The sequence below is a fragment of the Rhinolophus sinicus genome, chromosome 14 (assembly GCF_057876585.1).
Source record: "Rhinolophus sinicus isolate RSI-liver-muscle chromosome 14, RSI-T2T, whole genome shotgun sequence".
Lineage (NCBI taxonomy): Eukaryota > Metazoa > Chordata > Mammalia > Chiroptera > Rhinolophidae > Rhinolophus > Rhinolophus sinicus.
Genome location: NC_142514.1, coordinates 137733158 through 137749919, shown reverse-complemented (window position 1 = coordinate 137749919; position 16762 = coordinate 137733158). Strand labels below are relative to the sequence as shown.

The 16762-nt window shown below is 37.4% G+C and overlaps 1 protein-coding gene across 1 annotated transcript in view; it reads left to right on the top strand.

Moving 5' to 3' along the window:
* ACER3 (alkaline ceramidase 3) overlaps window positions 1–16762 on the top strand; it is a 107722-nt gene that overhangs the window by 50251 nt on the left and 40709 nt on the right. The window contains exon 3 of the mRNA XM_019726419.3: window positions 7068–7120. Within this exon, the coding sequence (XP_019581978.1) occupies window positions 7068–7120 (53 nt within the window). The remainder of the gene's footprint in view (window positions 1–7067; window positions 7121–16762) is intronic.

Sequence of the window (16762 nt, the reverse complement as noted above, 5' to 3'; positions counted from 1 at the left end):
TTCTAACTTGCTTGCTAGCTTATTTATTTCCTTTTATTTAGTCCTAGTTTTCCAGACATTGCCAAAAACATCAATGATCTTTTTTTCTAGATTGTTTATAAAAAGTATGTGATGGTAACACTGAAGACAAATTTGGAAAACACTGTAAAAATACCCATAATTCCATCACCCAAAGGAAACAGTATTTTCAGTTTTTTGTTAATAGTTCCTAATCTTTGTGCTTCTGCAGTTGTGGTGTTTATATATCACTATGCTTTGAATAAACATGTCCAACCTCGCAGCCAAAACCCAGCATCAGGCTCAACCAGAAGCGCAGGAACCACATATAGCTACGTAGCGCATGTCAGTGAACAGGCAGTGAGGAAATGAGATGGCCAGGAAAGTTGCCTGGAAGAAAGTAAAAACAGAAAGGTAGAAAGTCTGGTAGAAAACAGCCTAAGGCAGAGAGCAGCAGCAGTAATGGCTACTCATCTGGTTCCTGTGGCTTCAGTTGTGGCTTATTTCAATATTTTAGACCGGAGCCAGAATAAGGCAATAATTGATCACACAGGTGGGAGTATTTTGATGGGCAATGTATATATGGAACACAGCAGGCAAGAGGTTCCCCTCCCAATCCTTTTTTAAATTGATGCATATTTGCTATTCATTAAAATGTACAAATCTTAGGTATACAAAGTTCAATGAGATTTTCCCTATGTAACCACCATCTAGATCAATATACAGAAAATTTTAATCACCCCAGAAAGTTCCCTTGTGCCCTTTCTCACTCAGTCCATATACCACCAAAAAGACAGCTACTAGTCTAACTTCTATTCCCATATATTAACTTGCATGTTCTTAAACTTTATATAAATGGAATCATATTGTGTGTACTCTGGCATCTGGCTTCGTTCACTTGTACTTTTTTTGAGTTTCATCATTGTTTATATCAGTAGTTCATTTTTTTATTGATATGTAATATTCCATTGTGTGAATAGAATACAATTCATTTGCCTATTTTCCTGTTAATGGACATATGTGTTGTTTTCAGTTTAGGATTCTATGAATAAAGAGTCTATGGATATTCTTGTATATGTCTTTTGATGGACATATGCACTCATTTCTTCTGAGTGTATGTCTAGGAGTAGATTTGCTACTGTGTTTCCCCAAAAATAAGACCTAGCTGGACAATCAGCTCTAATGCGTCTTTTGGAGCAAAAATTAATATAAGACCAGGTCTAATATAATATAATATAATGTAAGGTAATGTAACATAATATAATACCGGGTCTTATATTAACTTTTGCTTCAAAAGACGCATTAGAGCTGATTGTCCAGCTAGGTCTTATTTTCGGGGAAACAGAGTAGGTCATAATATAGTCTGTCTTTAAATTTATTAGAAACTGCCAAATAATTTCCTAAAATGGTTGGACCATGTTACACTCCTACCAACAATATCAGAGAGTTCCATTTATTCCACATTGTTGCCCATACTTGTCAGTCTTTTTAATTTTAGTCATTCTGGTTTGGTTTGTAGTAATATCGCACTGAGGTGGTGAACAATTAGAAAAGCTCTTTTAAAATACCCTAAATGGCTTCCCATCAGCCTAGAGATAAAATCCAAACTTCTTAGGACAACTCTCCAAAGCTCATGCTTTTAATCACTATGCTCTACTGCGTCTCTAATACGATAGTGCACTTTGTTTCTAATGTGAATGCTCACTTCACCTGGCAAGTACAATCATGCAGGCCCTTTAATTGTAGCTGGCGTTGTTCTGATACAACCAGTAACTCTAAAAACTCTACCTGAGTTCATAGATTTTAAAACAATCACACATTATACTCTTAATGCCTTTGATACTTTACAGTTAATACACTTGCTCCTTTTCCATTTTTCTGGGTGCCTTTTGCATTATGGTAAATCATGATGTAATTTAAAAGGAACTCAATGTCTTCAGCCTGTAATTTTGTGTCATGGCAAATAAGCTAACCAGCTTCCAAATTTAATGAGTCCATTCTCTATGTACGTGAATTTTTTTCATAGTTTTAGTTAGGGACTAAAAAATGAAGTTTATTGATATTTATTGTATGCCAGGTACGTGCTAGATAATCCTCAAGCAATGTTTCATGATAAACATTGTTATCCTTATTTTATAGCTGAGGCAACTCAGTCTCAAAGAGCTTGAAGTAACTTGCCAAAGTTAATAAATAATAAGTGATAGACTTGGGGTTCTAGTTAAGGTCTGATTGCAAAACCCTTATACACTCTTTCCACTGTGAGGTCAGTCAAATGGATCAAAATAAATGTGTATCAGAACATATCTGTATTCTATTATAACCTTGAAAACTTTGGTAGCATGCCAAAATATTTTAATCAAGAGGTTCCAACTCAGTGAAATTCTATTATATGCTTGAGAGACTCTTAAAACTGTAGTAAAGTGCTGTGAATATGAACGTCTAATTAGAAAATGCAGACGGGACATAACCTCTTTATTCCAATTCCATTACTATTTTCACTTTAGCCATGGCCATGCAGAGAAACTTGTCCCTGTTACTTGTTTTTTAAAAAGCTCTTGGCTAAGAGTCACCCTTATATTAGGTAAACATTTTATTTTCCATGTGATTGAATCAATCAATTTACATGCAAGAGGAAGAAAAGAAAAATGCTTAGATTCCTTTTTAAAGTATCGCCAGAATTTCTAATTATAATTTAGGGATCAATGAATGTTGTTTGTTTTCACACATTTCACATATGTTCCTTTGGCTTAAATAACTCAACTTTCCTGTTCTTAAATTTTTCATTTGTGCCAATTTGGATAACATTTCAGAAAATATTTACCTGTTGATAAATTGTAGTGTGTCAGTGGTGAAAACTTGTTTACTGTGCTAAATTTCACCAGCTTTCTCCAGCCAGGCGTGCCTCTTTCAATTCAACCATTTTGTCTTTAGATGAGATAACCTATTTGAAAAACCTCTATTTCTTGGCAGTTTGGTCCTAATCTGAACTATGTATTACTAGCCTCATCTTCCACAACTCTCCCACCTGCACATTACACTTCGGCTATATCAAGCTACTTGGTGTTTTAGTACCAGATATATTTTTACATCTCTGCCTTTAACCTCTTTTGTCTGGTAAACTCACCATGTCTGTCATTCAGGACTCAGTTTAAGTGCCGTTCCTCTAGAAAGCCTTCCTTTAATCCTTCCTCAGCTCCCTGAAAGAATTAGGTGACCCTTTTCTCTGCTCCCAGTGAATACAATGTATATCTCTATTACTGTGCTTCATATAGCATATTGTAATTATCTGTTTACTTTCTGACTTTCCCCTGATATTCTTTAGTGGGTCAGGGGGAAAGTGACAGAATATGAGGTTGGAGAGATTTAGGCAGGGGCCAGATCATGTAGGTCCTTACCATAGGCCAGAGTATGTATATCATTTATAAATAAATATACATTTATGGGGTTGCTAAATTGTGTTTTACTGTCAAAGTTGGGAGACTACTCCTGTAGACTGGACATTACCCTGCCTTGTAACCAGAGATATATATTTTACAATGCACAACGAATCCTCTTAATCCTTGTGTATATGTACATGGATCTAGTCGTCCGTCAGTATACACAGGGCATTGGTTCCAGGACCCCCCTCAGATACCGAAATCTTACAGTGTTTAAGTCCCTGATATGAAATGGCATTAGTATTTCATATAACCTACGCATATCCTCCTGTATACTTTAAATCATCTCTAGTTTACAGGCATGCCTTGGAGGTATTGCGGATTTGGTTCTAGACCACCACAATAAAGCAAATATCACAATAAAGCAGATCACGTGAATTTTTTGGTTTCTCAATGCATCCTATTAAAGTTATGTTTACACTGTACTGTAGTCTAGTAAGTGCACAATAGCATTATGTCTAAAAAAACAATGGGCATACCTTATGTAGAAATAGTTTATTGCGAAAAAAATGCTAACCATCATCTGAGCCTTCAGTGGGTTGTAATGTTTGCTGGGAGAGGGTCTTACCTTCAATTTGTAAAGAATTTTTTTTAAAGATTTTATTGGGGAAGGAGAACAGGACTTTGTTGGGGAACAGTGTGTACTTCCAGGACTTTTTTCCAAGCAAGTTGTTGTCCTTTCAATCTTAGTTGTGGAGGGTGCCATTTAGCTTCAAGTTGTTGTCCTTTCAGTCTTAGTTGTGGAGGGCGCAGCTCAGCTCCAGGTCCAGTTGCCGTTTTCTAGTTGCAGGGGGCGCTGCCCACCATCCCTTGCGGGACTCGAGGAATTGAACTGGCAGCCTTGTGGTTGAGAGCCCACTGGCCCATGTGGGAATCAAACCGGCAGCCTTCGGAGTTAGGAGCATGGAGCTCTAACTGCCCAAGCCACCGGGCCGGCCCAATTTGTAAAGAGTTTAATATCTGCGATGGGCAGGAAAGTTAAGTGCAATAAAATGAGGTATGCCTGTACAGGAATGTTCATAGCAGCACTATCTGTAATGGAAAATCCTGAATGTCTGTCTTAGTCAGCTCAAGCTGTCATAACAAAATACCATAGCCAGGGTGGCTTGAACAACAGACGTTTATTTCTCAGTTCTGGAGGCTGGGAAGTCCAAGATCAGGGTGCTGGTGTGTTTGTTTCCTGGAGAGAGCCCTCTTCTTGGCTCTCAGGCGGCCACCTTCTCCCTGTGTCTTCACATGGCCTAATTTTGTTGCATACAGGTGGAAAGAGACAGTGAAGTCCTGTCTCTTCCTCTTCTTATAAGGACACTAATCCCACCAAGAGGGCCCCACCCTCAAGACTTCATGTAACCCTGATTACCTCCCAAAGTCCCTACCCCCAAATACAATCATGTTGGGGTTCAACATATGGATTTGCGGGGACACAAACATAAAATGTATAACAGTGTCCGTCAACTGGTAAATGGGTAAATAAAATGTAGTATGGCCATACAATGGGATATTATTCATCATAAAAGGAATGGGTTATGGATGCATGCTATAAAATGAATGAACCTTGAAAATATTATGCTAAGTGAAAGAAACCAGACAGAAAAGACCACATATTGTATGATCCATTTATATGAAAAGTCCAGAACAAGCAAATCTATAGAGACGGTAAACAGATTAATAATTGTCTAGGGCTGAGGAGGGAAGGAGAGGTTTGAAGGGGAATAGGGAGTGACTGCTAATAGGTATAAGTTGTCTCTCTGAGGTGATGGAAATGTTCTAAAATTAGATAATGATAATGGTTGCACACTTTATGAACATACTAAAAATAATCAAATTGTGCACTTTAAATAAATTAATTTTATAGTATGTGTATTATATCCCCATAAAGCTGATAAACTTTAGCAAATATTGGTGGTTTACTTTAAAGTGACAAAATATAAAATATTGTGTAGAGATAGGTGATTCTGTTCTCTTACATTTCTTTACATTCTACATGGGTTGTTGAAAGGAAATAAATTGTAGAGATCTCTAAAAAACCAGACTTTTAATGCTCTATAATAAACCACCAAGAGAACATTTGAAAACGTTTGGATAAAAACATTCCTTCAGTGAGGCATGATTAAGTGGCCAGTCTCCCTTTCAGGATGAATAGTCATCCACTTCGTTTTTGTTTTTTAACCACAAAATATTGCGTGACTTTAAATAACTCACAGGGGTTGTTTTTTTCCCCTTCCAATAATTATCTAGCTTTGCACCTTCTAATTTCTTCTGTGGAAAAAAGACACCAATCATCTTACTCTCTCATTTCTTTAGTAAAACAAGTGCGATAACTCTTTACTTCTCTTACCTCATTTTGAGCAGTGGAAAATAATATAATATGTATAGTGGGTTTTTTTTTTTTTAAAGCAAGAGTAATAACGATTTTGAAATTGTTTTCAAGTGGCTTCCTACAAATTATTAGGTGATACCCCCTTTCACCACATTGGTTGGGCTCACTGGTTATACATCCTTAAGTCTCACTCCTCTGGTGTCGTTCTTGTAGTCCCTGACTTCCTCCATAAGTGCCCCTCCTCTGTGCTCTATATGTCTACTTGTACTGGCCTCTTCTATTTATCTATCTGTGTCCTCCATTAGACTATGTGCTTCATTCATTAAGGCCCATGACTGGATCTTTTCTTTGCACCTCAGTGTTTGTAACTGACTTGACTTTGGCAAAGAGGAGATGCTCAGTAAATGCTTGTTGAACTGAATTTAATGAATCACAGTAGAAGCTCAATGATTAGATGTGATAGGGGCTGATATTTTGTCAGTTGATTTTTAAAAAGTTGAAGCATATAATTATTGAAAACAATACATACCTACCGTAAAGGTTTATTTTAATTACAACATATAGTTATATAATATTTGACAATTATTTGATGTAGGGCAGGGCCTTTGAATATGAGGCTGTAATTTTAGTTCTACTGTTTCTTGGATTAAAAACAAAACAAAAAATTTTAAACTCTAAAATGAAAGCAGTTTATTTAAAATAGAGGCACTTGGGAAGAACATTGGGACACGAATACAGAATCTTTAGATTTTTACTATTTTCCCTAATCTGTAACATACTTTACCCATACTTAATTCAATAGCTATTTTTATTAGCAATTCACTTTTATTGAGTCCGTTTTAAGTATTTAAAATAGTTTTTGTTGAAACAGCAGTTCTCTTTGCAGTCATAGTTCTGATAACTAAATACAGTGGCATTAACAGGTTTGGGAACAAACATAACCGACTGGCTCTTAGTAAGCAAACAATTCAGCTATTTGAATCCGAAAGGCAAGGAAGTACTGAAGAGTAGCTAACCAGCTGTGAACATGAAAGCTTACCCTGAGCATCAGGCAATGTATTTCATAGAAACAAAGGAGAATATTAATTAATTTGATAAGTCACTTAGTGGAGGGAATTTAAGAGAACTTATACTAATTTTTTCTATGCCAAAATTTCATTAATTGTAGAGCATATGCAGAGCCTGCTGTAACCTGCCACAAGATTTCATATACTTTGTTCTTAAAACTCTGTGGTTTGAAATGTCTTATTGTCACTCTGGCCACCTCCGAAGAATTTTATGCTAATTGGCTTTTTTGTTTGTTTTAATTTCAGTCGTAGGAATGGGATCCTGGTGCTTCCACATGACTCTGAAATATGAAATGCAGGTCAGTAATGGCAAAATTGACAAAATGCTTATTTCTCCTAATCCAGAGACACTTCACATTTGAGAAAAGAGCACGTTGCTACAGGATGGTATCAAGATAAGAGACTGAAGGAAAAAAAAAAGATGGGATTTGTAGTCTGGACTTTTTGCTTCGGGCTAAAGGATCCAGATTGACTAAGTGAAATAAAGAGGCAAGCAAATAAGTTGTCCATAGAGAAAGCAAGTGAGAGCATTATTTTGGACCACCTCTGTGCAGGCATGTACAATTTTAGAGCAGGATTAAAGAGGAGAGTCCCATGGAGACATCTTAAAAAGACACAATCAATTCACCAAAATAACACATTTTTATTCTTAGATGCCTGCGTTCCCTATGTCTACTATGGCATCCATTTGAATGATCTGGTCCCTCTATCTAGCAAGGTTTTAGGGCTATGCCAGGATTTTTATCTACTGCCCTTGCTCAAAGGAGGCCATGTATTTAGTCCTCAATCTTTGGACCTCTTTTTTTCCCCATCACAAACCCAGAAACTTCTAGAACAGTACTGTCCTGTAGGAATATAATATGAGCTACATATGTAATTTAAAATTTTCTAGTAGCCACATTTAAAAAGCCAATTAAAAAGAAATAGGTTAAATTAATTTTAATAATATGTTTTATTTAACCCAGTATATCCAAAGTATTACTTCAACATGTAACCAATATAAACATTTATTAATGAAGTGTTTCGCGTCCTGAAATCAGTTGTGTATCTCACACTTTAAATTAGGTTTATTTCAAGTTCTCAGTAGCCACATAAGGCTAGTGGCTACTGTATTAGACAGCGCTATTCTAGAAGGATATGTGTATACAACAGTCTATAAATTATTTACAGCTGTATTTAATGTGTAAGAATTCTTAGAATTGATTCTAATATTCAGTACATATTTATGATAAAATGTCAAATGCATGCTGTGCTGTGCACGCCGTACTTGACTTGGAGAATATGCAAATGAAATGACAGACTGGACTGACCTAATTGAGTATAGAACACATTTCTTCTCATACTTTCTGCCTGGGAGAACAGATTTATAAACAATAATGCAATATGAAAATTATTTTTAAAGAAGTAAAAATAACCTATGGCAACACAGTGGCGCTTAGAAGAATCTATAAGTTAAAGACATTTGAACAGAATCTGAAAGAATTAGTTGAAACTGTTTAGGTAGTGAAAGGATGAGATGACATACCAGAGTTACACTATGACATAAACAGAAACAAGGAATCATTCATTACAACGTGTGGTGTATCTGACAATAGTGATCAAGCTAGAACTTAAAATGGTGAGAAATGGCAGGAATGATATTCAAAATATTTAACAACTGTATGGAGAAAATACCAACAATCAGAATAGTGATATCAGTGAGCAACAGCTGAATAGTAACACTGATAAATAAGGTCTTGCATTTTATCTTACTAAAAATTGATTGGAATTTGTCCAGCTCTAGCAATTATTAAGTGCTTGCATGTATAGTATCTTAGATAGTTATGACTCACATTTTACAAATTCCAATACTAGAGCTGAAAGAGGCTGATTGATTTGACCAAAATCACCCAGTTTATAAATAATGCATTTCATATTTATTTATACATATATATATATAATACATATATATATATACATATTTCTATACACACATACATACATCCATTCTCTTCCAGCTCTGTCCATGAGAGGACTTGGTAGCAGGGAACCCCAATACCAAGAGCATACCTAATATCCAGGTCTGGTTTCTAAAAATCATTCCCCAGTAAAATGAACCAAGGCTGATTCCAAGAGCTGGCAGGAAAAAGCACAGTATGAGCCTGGAACATCATTTTCTGCCAGAAAGAATGGAAATGCTAAAAGAATGATGGGGACTTGTCAAAAGGACACTGAAGCCAATTTGAAAGGGTTCCCACTGGCCAAACTTGGGACAATTTGAGCTCAAAATAAGTAACGATAGTAGCAGATTATAACAGTTATCAAATCCATTGATTATGTAACCCATTGAATAAAATGGGAAATCATGAGTCCATACTAAAATAATACATGCTATAATAAATGAAACAATAAGTGATTATAAGTAAATGAATAAATTAAAAGTTTGATGTTCAATTTACATAGTTTCCAAGTACCTCCCCACAAAATAATTATAAAGGGAAAAAGAGTAACTTTATAATGGAGGAGCCTAGCAGACAACTTCTTAATCAAAGAATCAGAATGAGTATCTTCGGTAATGGGACAAATAAAAATTATGTGCTATCTGATAGGCTATAGTGGCAAGAACACAGCATCACTTCTCTGATATTCTTGCCGAAGATGCATAATCTGAATCTATTCATGGGAAGCATCAGGAAAAATCAAATTAAATGACATTCTATAAAACATCTGGCAGGTAGTCTTCAAATTAAAAGACTGAGGAACTGTTTAAGATTGAAAAAGAGTGAAAAAGAACAAAAAAAAGAAAAGCAAATACTAAAAAGGGAAAAGAGAGAGTGAAAAGACATTACAACTAAATACAGCGTGTGATTCTGGACTGGATCGTGTGTGTTTGTGTGTGTTTATGGTATTATTGAGATACTTCGAAAAACTTGAATGGGGTCAGAGGATTACATGGTAGTAATAAATTAATGTTGATTTTCTGATTTTTGTTGATAATATTATGGATATATAGGTGAATATGTTTTTTTAAAGATATACTTTACATACTATAAAATTCACCCATTTAAAGTGTACCATCTAATTACAGAACATTTCATCACACCGAAAAGAAACCCTATGCCCATTAGCTGTCTCTCCCTGTTAACTCCCTCCACCCAGCCCCTGACAACTGCTAATCTTCTCTCTCTCTCTCCGGGTTTGCCTGTTCTGGACGTTTCATAACAATGGATCATACAATATGTGACCTTTTGTGTCTGGCTTCTTTCATTTAAGCCAAATAATATTTTATTGTATGGATATACCACATTTTGTTTATCCATTTATTAATTAATGGACATTTTGATTGTTTCTACTTTTTGGCTTTTATGCATAGTGCTGCTATAAACATTCATGCACATGTTTTTGTAGATGTATATTTTAGTTTTCTTGGGTATATACTTAGCAGTGGAATTGCTAGGTCACATGGTAACTCTATACTTAACCTTTTGAGGAGCTGCCAGACTCTTTTTCAAAGTCGCTGTACCATTTTACATTCCCACCAGCAATTTTTCTGTATCCTTGCCAATACTTGTTATTGTCTGTTTTTTTAATTACATTCATCCCACTGGGTATGAAGTGGTATCTCATTGTGGTTTTGCTTTGCATTTCCCTAATGACTAATTATGTTGAGCATCTTTTCATGTGCTTATTGGCCATTTGTATATGTTCTTAAGAGAAATATCTATTCAGATCCTTTGCCCATTTTTAAATTGGATTATTTGCCTTTTTATCATTGAGTTCTTCATATGTTCTGGATACTAGACCCTTATCAAATATGTCGTTTGTGAATATTTTCTTCCATTCTGTGGGTTTTTTCACTTTCTAAATAGCATCCTCTGAACAAAAAAAGTTTTCAATTTTGCTGAAGTCCATTTTATCTATATGTCCCATGTATGAAGAAACAACTGGATGAATGTGCTGAGGCAAGATGTCTGGCAAGACTAGGCATCTAAGGGAAGGAGGGCATACACCCCCCTTCTGTGCAATGATCAGATTGTGACGAGAATATTGCATTCAATTCTGAGGACTGACCTGGCATATGTTCAAATGAGAGACACTAAAATGGTGAAAAAACTAAAATTCTAGACTGAGGGGAAGGAACTGGAATATAGTCTTACGCTACTTAATGATGAGGATATCTGAAAAATACGTCATTAGATGATTTCATCATGCGAACATCACAGAGTGCACTTACACACACCTAGATGGTGTGGCCTTCTACTGTGATTGTACGTGCTATGCTTTTATATGACTGGCTGGTTTGTTTACACCAGCATCACTCACGAACACGTGAGTAATGTGTGCACTAACACATTATAACGGCTACAGCAGCACTAGGCGATAGGAATTTTTCAGCTCCACTATAATCTGATGGGACCATCATCTCATATGCTGTCCGTGGTTGATCGAAATGTTATTATGCAGTGCATGACTGTATTTGGCCTGAAGAAGAGAAGATATGATCCATTACCTCCACTTAGCTATATACACCAGACTCTCTATTCTGTGCATTTGTTCATGTCTGGCCCTATCACATTTCCTTCTCTCCCATGGACAATTCCTGTTCAGCCTTTAAGTCGCAGGCAAAGTGGCAGCTCTTCCAGGAAGCCTTCCATGGATGGCCTCAGTGTGAGATATGTACCCCTTATGTCTTCTTCCATAATACTTCGTGTGTCTCTATTACTGCCCTTACCAAGTGTTGTTTTGTAAATATATTTATGTGTCTGACTTTTCTATGAGAATGTCAGTTACCTGAGAGCAGGGACTCTCTCTGGTTGACCTTGGTGTGTCCCCTATTTATATCACAGTTCTGGCACATAGCACTGCGTACATGTTTTCTGAATCAGTGTTTTAAGGGTTGACATACTGAAGAGGATTAGGTTCATTTTATGCGGTCCCGGTGGGATTAAAGACAAAGACATCTTGCTTAACATAGGGAAGAATTTTCTGAGCCAGTAGATGGTAAGAGCTGCCTTGGGAGATCGATCTTGAATCCTCTCACGTTGGAGGTGCCCAAGCACAGACTGGAAAAACACTCTGATTAGTTCAAAAATTTTTATTTGGTACCTGGAAAACAGGTATGCATAGGTAAAGATAATACTGTTCTTCCCTCAAGGAGTCTATGGTCTAGGAGTGAAGATAATATGCTAGTGAATGCGATGACAAAGGGCTATACAGGGTGCTGTGGAAATGGCAAGAGAAATGAATTACTTAGGGAAGAAGGTCAGAGAAGGGGTTTCACAGAGATGCCTCAGACACATGTTTGAATTGCGTTGTCAAAGATGAATAGGAATTTGCCAGGCCAACTGGAACCCCAGTTGTGAGAGTATGTCTGGCATCTCAGGGCACTGCAGGTAGTGCATGATGGTTGTGGTCTTGAAATAGCAGTGTGTGGTGATGACGGCGATTGTGCTACCAGTAATGATTCCTAACTTTGTTAAATTATTGAGGACCTGTTCTGGGGCAGGCGTTGGACTACGCTGCAGGAGATGGGGTTTGGGAAACTAATTGGAGGCCAGATCTAAGCCTCTTGGGCTTTGTCCCCTGTGAGCCATGAACAGATTTTGAACAGAAGTGGGACACACTTTGATTTGCATATAAACTTAATTATTGGCAAGGTTCTTAGCAAGATAACCAGCATTTGGATGGACAAGATGGCCCTTCATCCTGAGATCTTTGATTGTGTGCTTTATCATTACTGTAAGACCACTTTATCAACTTCATGGACAAATTATACAAATGCCATATTTTCTTCTCATTTTGGACTACAAAGTTGTGGTTTTATGTGCTGTCTTTGTGGGCAGAAATGACATACAATTCATTTTCCCAGTGAGTGAGGACGAGGGAAGAATCATCAATATTGAAGGACTTGTGTAAACAGCTTCTTCATCTCTTTAATGTAAACGTAAAATGATTGTAAATATTCCTTGCCGGCTCCCTGCCTTGTCTCCTTTCAGGATAAATTTGTCTCCGCTGCGTTAGGCCATAATTTGTTATGCACAACCACTGGAGCAAATTAAGAAATGGCAATGCTGCCACTTACCTAACTCTGGGGGTCCACTAGTGAGCCACTCCACCAGCCTGAACTTTGTTTGTTGTAGCTGTAGAGATATTCGGGGCCCAGCTCTGCCGCAAGGGAGCTCAAGCAAACATTGACGGGTCAGTCTTAAGAATGATTTGGAGGTTGGATGGTACTTTCTTCAGATTTATTATTCCTACATGGCTTCTTGGGTTCCAGTTCTGATTCTACGCCTTTACTGGCTGTTTAAGATATACCACCGTATCTTGCTGAGCCTTAGTTTTCTCATCTATCTAATGTGTTTAACAATATCTGTAGGAGTATTATGAGGATCAATTGATTGGCGTATGTGAAAGTGCCATCATAGGATTTGGTAAATAAGTGTTTAATAAATATTAGTTTTCTTCCTTTTCTTCAGCCAGTCAGAATGTCTGAAACCACCATTTACTAATCCATTGTTAGGGATTCATTCGAGTACTGTTATGTGTGCCCCTGTGAAGGGTAACATTTTAAGGTATTACTAACTCCTTTCTCAGGATTGTGTCACATTCTTGTGGCAACTAACCAAGAGCAAGGCCTCTGGAAATGGAATTGATTTAGAATCATAGAGCTTTTATTAAGAGAAATTTTAAAAATTTAGTCCAATCTACACATTTTATAAATGTAAAACAGCCCAAGAGAGGGAAAATGACTAAAGTTATACAGAAAGTTAGAGACAAATTTAGGACCCAAATTTCATTTTGTGTTGTTTCCTTTACCTGTCTTAGGACTTTGTCTTGCATTGATGGTGGTAGGAGTGTAAAGGCTTTACGTTTGTAGAAGACTTCTCCCAGATTTTCTTTTCATTTTTTCACTCATTCAACTCGTTCTTTTTTGCTTCCACTAAGTGATATACACAATTATTGATAATCCTGTGGAGGGTGAAATTAAAGACAATTTCTTAACTTTTTATTTGTGTTTTTTCTACTTTTTCCAAGTATTATGTACTGAGTATACAATATGCTTGATATTAGAAAAAAATTAATGCTAGTAGAAAAGGAATGTATTAATCTATTTCTCATAAGTAAAAATAAACTTACTTATTCTAGGAAATAAAACCAAAGAAAAATGTTTGTTCACCTATAACTTTATAATACAAAAACAAAAAGGTTAAATGGAAAATGTTAAAAAGGAAAAATGTTTGTTCACCTATAACTTTATTTATAATACAAAAACAAATAGGTTAAATGTTAGGAAATAATGTAAGCTAATTCAGACTTTATAATATAAACAACAGATGTTCTGGTTATAAATACTACCCTTCTTTCTCTTTTGCTTCCTATCTCCTTGAATGGAATCATCTTAAACCGAAAGCCCAAGCCAAAAACCTGTGATTCACCTTTAATTTCTTCTACTTTCTCACTTTTACAACCTCTTGATTCAACTTTCATAATAACTCTTGGATACATTTACCTCTCGCTATCTCCATTGCCACCACCATAATCCATCATCTCCAACCCAGGTTCCTGTAACTGCTTCCTGAGTGGTGACCCTTTCTCCCCTTTCCATTTGTCACACTGGAACAGAAATATTCTTCCTACAAGCAAAACTATTATCACTGTTTAATTCTTTGAGCAGTGTTGACTAGGCTTTGTACAAGTGTTGAGGATGAGATGTGTAAAACACAGTCCCTGGTCTCCAGATGGCATGTCACTTTTTAAACCTCTTTAATACGAGTACTTCCCATGTTTAAGCTCATAAATCTGAAGCACAGGCTTTGTGATCTGTCCCCTGCCTGCCTCTTCAGACTCATCCTCAGATACACACCCCACCCCGCCGTGAAACTCCATTTTCTTGTACTGGTCATAATTTTGCTAATTATGGTTTTCAAATAAGATTATTGGATTTGTATCACCCAAACTTTAAAATCTATGCCCTTTTAGCATATGCTCAGTTCCATTTAGTTTCTTTAAACAAATAAGCAAGTAGCCAACATCTGGAGTCCAGACCTTTCTTCCAGGCTACAGATTTGTATTCCTAGTTGCCTGATTGATTTCTACTTGACTGTCTCACAGGTACCTCAAACTCAACATGTTGAAAATTGCTCTTGTAATTTTCTCTGTGTTCAGTCTCAGTAAAGTGTACTGCCATCAACTGAAATGTTTAGGCAAGACACTTGGGAGTCACCCTTGGCAGTTCTTCTCCCTCACCTTTATATCAAATCAATTACAATCCTTGTTTATTTTACTTCCTAAATATTTCTCAAGCCTGTTTACATACATCAATTCCCAATTCCGCTACCTTAATCTAAGTAGAAACTTTCCTTAGCCTGGATTGCTGTAGTCTCCTAGCTAGTCCTCTCACATTTATGTTTTCTCCCTTTAGAGCACTCGCCACACATACCTGATCTGGCACCATAGACCGGGGGTGTCAAAAAAATGTACACAAGTGGACACTTTGGTCAACGTTGCTCAAGCAGTAGTTCACTGTAATCAGAAGTGTCTGGGCGCTGATGGTAACCACTTTGAGCACCTCTTGTAATTGCAGAAGTCAAACGTGACTCGTATTCATCTTTTGTTATCAGTATATTTGAGTATTACAATTTTAATACAGTTTTCCTTTCTTAAAGTGTGTATACATTTTTTGGTACTCTCTGTATTTACTATTGTATTAGTCAGTGAGGGTTGCTGTAACAAATGCCATGGACTAGGTGGCTTAAACAGTAGACATTTATTTTTTCATAGTTCTGGAAGCTGTAAGTCTGAGATCAGGATGTCAGCATGGTCGGGTCTAGTGAGAGCTCTTTTTTCCTGGCCTGCAGGCAGCCACCTCCTTGAAAGCTCTCTAGTGTCTCAATAAGGGCATTAATTCCATGACACAGGTTCCACCCTCATGACCTCATGTAACCCTGATTACCTCTCATAAGCCCATCTCCAAATACCATCGGACTGGGGATTAGGACTTCAGCGTGTGAATTTGGGTATGACAAACATTCAGTCCATAACAACTACATTTTCTTATTTTCTGTATTCTTGATACTGTGGAATCTGGGACCTCACTGATTAGGGAGAGACTGCCCCTCCCAGGGATAGCCAATGTGTAGATATAGCAAACAACTCATCCTGGACTGTGCCTTTCATACCTATGCAAACTAACCAGTCCAGAGCGCATACTCTAAACCACCTCTTACACTCCAGCAGGCAGCATTCCTCTGCCCAAACCACCCCAGGGCCAGGTACCAGACCACTAAAGATAGCCCCTTGACCCCTGAGCCTCCTGAAATTATTCATATTAGCCAGTGCTAAACCTGTTTACCCTTCCTTGCTTTGCTTTTCTCTTGGAAACCACCATAAAGGCTGTCACCCATGCTTTCCCTTGCTCATTCTTTCTCCTGACTGACCCTGGAGCTTTCCCGTGTGGCCCTGCGTGGCGTAGCTTGCCCTCTTCTCTTGGGAACTGTGAATAACAGACTGTCTTTTCAATGGCTGTCATCTCCTGATCTGTTAGCCTCACCATACCTGAATAATTATAAAGCCTGTATTTTAAAACACACCACTACTGCTGTTATGGGCTGAACTGTGTCCTCTTAAAATTCGTATGTCAGATCCTTAATCCCCAATTTGACAGTATTTGGAGATGAGACCTTGTGGTGGCAATTAGGGTTGGATGAGGTAATGAGGGTGGAGGTCCTCATGATGGGGTTAGTATCCTTATAAGAAGAGACGGAGAGCTGGCGCTCCCTCCATGTGAGGGTACAGTGAGAAGAGACAGCCATTGCAAGCCAAGAAGAGGGCTCTCACCAAAAACCAACACTGCCAGCACTGTGAGCTTGGACTTCCCAGCCGCCAGAACTAGGGAGAATAAATTCTGTTGTTTAAGCCACCCGGTCTATGGTATTATGTTATAGCAGCCCAAGCTGATGAAA